Source organism: Nilaparvata lugens, chromosome X (genome assembly GCF_014356525.2).
Source record: "Nilaparvata lugens isolate BPH chromosome X, ASM1435652v1, whole genome shotgun sequence".
Lineage (NCBI taxonomy): Eukaryota > Metazoa > Arthropoda > Insecta > Hemiptera > Delphacidae > Nilaparvata > Nilaparvata lugens.
In genome coordinates this window covers 101,200,374-101,207,609 of record NC_052518.1, presented here as the reverse complement: position 1 = coordinate 101,207,609, position 7,236 = coordinate 101,200,374, and the positions used below count along the sequence as shown (strand labels likewise).

The 7,236-nt window shown below is 37.1% G+C and overlaps 2 protein-coding genes across 2 annotated transcripts; both read left to right on the top strand.

The window, feature by feature from the left end:
- The first annotated feature begins 13 nt into the window (after nucleotides 1–13).
- On the top strand, nucleotides 14–4,373 carry LOC120354720 (cyclin-L2-like). Its single transcript, XM_039442160.1, has 3 exons — nucleotides 14–124; nucleotides 1,584–1,698; nucleotides 3,145–4,373. The coding sequence occupies exon 3, from the start codon at nucleotides 3,210–3,212 to the stop codon at nucleotides 4,371–4,373; it is 1,164 nt and encodes a 387-aa protein (XP_039298094.1). The 5' UTR covers nucleotides 14–124; nucleotides 1,584–1,698; nucleotides 3,145–3,209.
- Nucleotides 4,374–4,378: 5 nt separating this feature from the next.
- LOC120354719 (serine/arginine-rich splicing factor 4-like) lies at nucleotides 4,379–7,026 on the top strand (the record flags this gene model as incomplete). The annotated part of the gene is made up of 2 exons (XM_039442159.1): nucleotides 4,379–5,996; nucleotides 6,622–7,026. A coding segment is annotated over one exon (1,569 nt), but the record flags the coding sequence as incomplete, so codon positions are not given.
- Between the last annotated feature and the right edge of the window lie 210 nt (nucleotides 7,027–7,236).

Sequence of the window (7,236 nt, the reverse complement as noted above, 5' to 3'; positions counted from 1 at the left end):
TTGTTGATTTCCAGGAGTGCATATTATAAGTTGATGCGTCTCTCAAATAGTACAAAGATTTACCAAAGAAGATCCACAAAGATGTTCCAAATAGATGTCCAGTCGTTACTTGATACTCTAGTCGGTAAGGAATCATTTCTTATACCAATTAAATATGAGATTCATTATCAAACGGTCTCAGATCTCATTATTTCATATGATAATTGAAAGATAACAAAGAGTGCTATAAGAGTGCTGGCAAGTCTCAAACAAAGAGAGACATGTCGAGATGCCTTCCGTCATCTGGGCATCTACATCATGGGAGTCATCACCCATGTTAGCCGACTAAATCTCCAGAGAGGCCCAGATGTACATAAATACGTCACTCGGCAGGCAGACCACTATGTACTCCAAGGCACAGGCCCGCAATCTTCGAAGAGAAAAAACATTTCCATCTGTAGACTGGCTGGCCGCTATGGCTTTGTATAAAATGAGCGCTGCTATCCAGAGATTGTCAGTTTGGTGTAAGAGAAATTATTCCTGACCGACAATTAGGAGGTACTGCGTTCGATTCCCGGGCTGACAAATGATTTTGTATAGTAGCGCTCATCGGAAATTCCATCTAGCTGTTACCCTGTTGTCAATATTTGCAGTAGCAGAAGTCTTCGGGGTGATTTACAGCATTTAATTGGGATTTTTGTTTAATAATAATTATTCATTAATTAGCATTTGAACAAATGCAACTTTCAATTTATTTCCACCTTCGAAGAGAAACCTTCATACGTGGGCAGAAAATCACCTACCGGAGGCTATAAAGAGGCTGGATTGTGTGACATTGAAAAAATACTTAGTGAGTTTCTCAAAGGAAGGCCCATGTACGAAGTATGTGAACTTCTTGAAACAACACACTCAGACTGGCAGTGAAAAAATATGATTGTAAATACAAAAAATTGTATTATATATATATATATATTTGTTTATTATTGACAACAATTACTATTCTTGAAGAATATGTAATAAATAATTTTGACAAAAATTGAGTTCTATAACATCAAAATCAGCATGCATTTTTTCATTCATTTTTAAAAATTTATAAGAGCAAGAATAGCAAAAAATCGGAAGCAAACGTGATTTTTTAAAATGTCACCTTCAAAGAAGCTTTAGAAGACTTAGTAAAAGTTGTGAGATGAATATTGTAGGAAATCATGTAAGATTATATTTTGTATAGAATAGTCATGTCTGTAAGATGCATAGTTTCCAAAATATGTGCCAGAAACCAAAAAAATTGAACCTTTACCCTTAGCACAAGGGGTGGGTTCTTTTGATATGTTTACTACCCTAAACAGAACTGCGGGGTCAAAAATTGTATTCCAAATTATTCCCCCTATACCCTTGTTTGAGCATTCATTGCCTATCCCACTTTAAGTTTTGCCTTTAAACCGTGCCCTATCCGTCTCGCTTGTGATTTGCCAATCACATTATATTAAGAAAACTTGAAAATAGATTGAAAATACGAAATTATTTGTTTTTGTATTTTATTAAAAAAAGGTTACTCTGGGATCTGTTTCAACTAATTATTTTCATATTGTCTGTTTGCTTTCTAGGACTGAATATTATAAGTTGATGCATCCCTCAAATAATATTTCATGGAGGCAGATTCGATCCAGATTTCCGAGCCACAATGAGGTTCCAAATAGATGTTAATTGATGCTCTAGTCGGTAAGGAATCATTTCTTATATCCAATCAAATATAAGTTTCACCATTGAAGTGTTTCATATCTCCTGAGATCTCATCCTCTCATATAATTGAACTTTATAAGATCGAAATCAGCATGGATCATTTTATCAACCGTGATGTCAATCAAAATTCCTAAACTAATAATACTAACTTCATAGCAACTGTTATCACAAATATTATTAATTACGCATATGAATAAAATTGAACAAAAATCATGAAGTGTAAACTTTACCTATTTTTGGACAATTCTTATCCAAATTTGGGAAAGGAACAGTTTTGGGCTTTAAGGCTGTGCAAAGGCTAAAAATAAACTTTCTACTGGTGATATTTTTCAAAGTTTTTCAATTTGTATATCATCAAGCTATCAAAATGAAAAAGTTCTCTCAGGAAAACATTTTTTCCGATCATTACTTTTTGAGATATGAGCGCCTGAAGTTTGAATTTTTGGGACTGAACATTTCAAATTTGGTAAGAGATATAATTCCATGAGATTCAGAGGATGGATTCTTCATGGTATTGTTGATCTAGTTAAACAAAAATTTTCTGAAAATATCAATTTTTGAAAATATTTTATTCAATTTACCAAAAATAACTCAACTAAAAGTTATTTTTGGTTATTTTTAGTAAATTGAATAACTATCATAAAAATTGGTATTTTCAGAAAACTTTTGTTTTACTAGATCAACAATACCATGAAGAAACTATCCTCTAAACCTAAAAATTTAATCTTTAGGCGCTCATATCTCAAAAAATAATGATCAGAAAAAAAATTTCCAGTGAAAACTTTTTCATTTTGATAGCTTGATGATATACAAATCGAAAATCTTTGAAAAATATCACAAGTAGAAAGTTTATCTTTAGCCTTTGCACAGCCTTAGGCCTGTCGCTCCTCTCCCAATCATTCATAATTGAGAATGATATTGTATCTATCAATTTATAAATAAATAAATATGTTACAGACATACAATAGACAGGCAGACAGTCATTAAAAAGGCAGCGAATTTAAAAAATTCTAAATTCAGCTGTATATTATTCAGCTGAAATCATGTGTCAGCACATAAAGGACAGTCTGTGTGATAGCTCCCAAATTACATCAACTGTTATAAATGAATATAAAAATTGTGGAAATTATTGCATGCATTTAATCCAGCTGACTAAATGATAAATCACAAAAACAATTCTTATATCCTGAAAAAGGACAAAGGAGTTGATGTGAGTTGTGAGTTAATTTCGTTGACCAATGAATCTATAAGAAGGTTCCAAGAGTATGAGTTCAACATTTGTGAAGTTGATTGATCAAATCGTTTAAAGTTATTATAGAACATACGGACAGACTTACAGACACACAACGTTTTTTATTTATTTTCATCATAATATGGACTTCCGCTTGACAATTATTATTTTCATATTGTTTGTTTGCTTTCCAGGACTGCATCAACCTGTTCTCTCATCAATCAAGGAAGCAAAACATTACTTTACATAGTAATTCATTATGGATTCCCAGAAACCGGAAAATAATGTTTCACATAGCAAGACAGTGACCAAACCTTATGGGAAAATAGTGCTGTCACTGAACAATTGTATACTACCTGAATCCAAGCTATCGCTCACTCCATCGAAATTAGATGGATTTGACTCAGAAACTGAAACTGATCTTAGAATTCTCGGATGTGAAATGATTCAAACTGGTGGAATACTATTGAGATTACCTCAGGTTGCAATGGCAACTGGTCAAGTCCTTTTTCAAAGATTTTATTATTCAAAGTCTTTTATGCGTTACCCCATGGAAACCACTGCTATGGCTTGCTTGTTTCTTGCTTCAAAAGTTGAGGAATGTCCTAGACGAATAAGGGACGTAATGAATGTGTTCCATCACATTAAACAAATCAAGAGTCAAAAAACTATCCAGCCGATGCAAATAAATGACCACTACATCATCTTGGAAAAACAAGTCATCATGACTGAGAGCAGAGTTCTGAAACAGCTTGGATTCTGTGTGCATGTCAAGCATCCTCATAAGATTATTGTTGTGTACCTGCAAGTATTAGGATACGAAAAGCATCAACCGATTATGCAGCTGTCATGGAACTACATGAACGACTCTCTGAGAAGTGATGTGTTTATGAGATACGATCCAGAAACGGTGGCGTGTGCATGCATCTACCTGTCAGCCCGCAAGCTGCGCATCCCCTTGCCGAAGCAGCCGCCCTGGTTTGGCCTGTTTGGTATTTCTGAAGACCACATTGTCGATGTGTGCAAACGAATTCTACGGCTCTACCAACGGGCAAAGGTGAATGCTGAGGAATTGGAGAAGAAAGTGGAAGAACTTAAAAAAAATTATCAGGAAGCCAAACTAAAAGCCTGTGGACAGATCTCGGGAAGCAATGCTCCCAACTCAGGAGCTAGTAACAACCATCAGGAAGCCAGACTAAAAGCTTGTGGACAGATCTTTGGAAACAATGCTCCCAACTCAGGAGCTAGTAACAACCATCAGGAAGCCAGACTAAAAGCTTGTGGACAGATCTCGGGAAGCAATGCTCCCAACTCAGGAGCTAGTAACAACCATCAGGAAGCCAGACTAAAAGCTTGTGGACAGATCTCGAGAAGCAATGCTCCCAACTCAGGAGCTAGGACAACCATCAGGAAGCCAAACTAAAAGCTTGTGGACAGATCTCGAGAAGTAATGCTCCCAACTCAGGAGCTAGGAACAACCATCAGGAAGCCAGACTGAAAGCTTGTGGACAGATCTCGAGAAGCAATGCTCCCAACTCAGGAGCTAGGAACAACCATCAGGAAGCCAAACTAAAAGCTTGTGGACAGATCTCGAGAAGCAATGCTCCCAACTCAGGAGCTAGGAACAACCATCAGGAAGCCAGACTAAAAGCTTGTGGACAGATCTTTGGAAACAATGCTCCCAACTCAGAAGCTAGGAACAACCATCAGGAAGCCAGACTAGTAGCTTGTGGACAGATCTCGAGAAGCAATGCTCCCAACTCAGGAGCCTTTCCCTCGGCTTGGAACCATGTTGAAAAGCACCAAAGAAGTAGATGGTCAAGGTTACCAAGATCTCATTCACCTCAGTTGAAGTTCAGATCACATTTAAAGTCAAGAAATCGTTTGCTCAAGCATAATCGATCAAATAAGCACAGCCGAACACGATCCCGGTCCGGAACCCGGTCAAGGTCATTAAGATCTCATTCGCCTCAATACAAGTTCCGATCACGTTCAACGTCAAGAAATCGTTTGCTCAAGCATAATCGATCAAATAAGCACAGCCGAACACGATCCCGGTCCGGAACCCGGTCAAGGTCATTAAGATCTCATTCGCCTCAATACAAGTTCCGATCACGTTCAACGTCAAGAAATCGTTTGCTCAAGCATAATCGATCAAATAAGCACAGCCGAACACGATCCCGGTCCGGAACCCGGTCAAGGTCATTAAGATCTCATTCGCCTCAATACAAGTTCCGATCACGTTCAACGTCAAGAAATCGTTTGCTCAAGCATAATCGATCAAATAAGCACAGCCGAACACGATCCCGGTCCGGAACCCGGTCAAGGTCATTAAGATCTCATTCGCCTCAATACAAGTTCCGATCACGTTCAACGTCAAGAAATCGTTTGCTCAAGCATAATCGATCAAATAAGCACAGCCGAACACGATCCCGGTCCGGAACCCGGTCAAGGTCATTAAGATCTCATTCGCCTCAATACAAGTTCCGATCACGTTCAACGTCAAGAAATCGTTTGCTCAAGCATTCCCGGTCTCGATCCCGTTCCCGCTCTGTAGAAAGAAGGCTTGAGAAATCACATAAGTTGAAACGTTCTAGTCACACGTCTAGTCCTTCGCCCACCTACACCTACAAGTCACGTTCAAGGTACCGATCTCGCTCTCGTAGTCCCAGAGTCCATAACAAGTACAAGAGTGATAATAACAATAACGAAAAATGCTTGACGCAATCATCGCGTTTAATGCGCAGAGACTCGTATGAAACTAGTGGCGATATAGAACGCAGCTGGCATTGCTTGGGAAATCACACAAGCTATGACGTCCCAGTCACACCTCTAGTCTTTTGCCCACCTACTCACTCATATGGTCTATGGACAAATCACGTTCAAGGTACCAATCACGGTCACATAGTCCCAGTGTCTATGACAAGTATTACAGAAACTCCTATGGAACAAGCAGGGAAAGAATATTCAGCAGATAGTAATTGGGCGATGCATTAGTTTGTGGTATGATTATATTCATTTCCTTGTTTTCAAATGGAAAGATCTTTTATAAAAAAAAAATCAAAAATCAATTTATTTCCATGAAGAACAAAAAATACAAAATATTCATTTTTTACATTATACTTGGAATTTACACTGCAAGGTCTTGGGACCCGTGCGCAGTGTAAGAGTGTTGTATTTTCATTAAGTAAAATTACTAACAAATTTTTTTATCGTACTGTATTTGCTATGTTTGATTTAAACTAGAAGAATATGAAAAACTGTAAAAAATAAAAGAGAAAAAGACAGAAAGAACTGATAGATAAAGAAAGAGAAAAAGACAGAAAGAACTGATAGACAAAGAAAGAGAAAAAGACAGAAAGAGCTGATAGATAAAGAAAGAAACTGAAAGTTTAAAAACTAATATAACTGATCGAAACGCCATTGTTAAAGATAAGTTAAGTTAAGAAATTTTCTGTATAGAGAAATAATAATATTGAGATACAGTAGAAAAAAGGGAAAATATAGAAAAAAGTGACATAATAGATTTATTTTTCATCCAAAATGTATTTTGATCCTCCATATTCAAGCATTCACTCAGAAAAGGCGATCTGTAATATTAGATTCTTTGATCCATTTTTCCATTTCAACAATGAGCTTGTTATTGATGCTATTTGTTATAAAGTGATTTGTTATAAGAATATCAAGAAACTTTTACAAGGATTATAAAGAAATTTAAACTATAATTTCTTCAAAATATTTAAGTCTGATATCACTTATCAAGAAACGGACAACTACATTGTTTTTTCCTGATCGTTGTTACCTACATGTTTCTCTTATAACTTAGTTACCGCATTTAATAAGTGCCTTCTTTTTGCGCCATCCTATTTATTTTAATAGATCATAAAATTTTTTATAGATATAGATAAGATTTTTATAGAATATAAAAAAATGAACGCAAAAATACACACAACTTCTCTCACTAAGCACAGATGTAAAGATGGCGTCCGTTTAGACGCACACATTCCTCGAGCCAAGCTGAGCGAAGAGGGCTTCTTTCAATGGCGACTCCTACACGTTCAATGTTATCAGGTGTGCGCACAGGTTTCGGTCTCACTATTTTCTTCCTTGTTGACGCAGCAGTCTCTTCAAAGTTCTCAACCCACTTTTTAATCGCACATGCAGACGACACCGGCATATTGAAACGTCTGCGGAATCCTCGCCGTGCTAACTGGTATGAACTACTGTTTTGAAAATCTTTGACAGCGTACGCACGATGCTGTGGGGTCCAGGCCGTCCTGCGCTCC

Coding starts and splice junctions, on each gene's coding strand:
- LOC120354720 (XM_039442160.1), top strand. CDS start 3,210: ATGGATTCCCAGAAACCGGAAAATAATGTTTCACATAGCAAGACAGTG.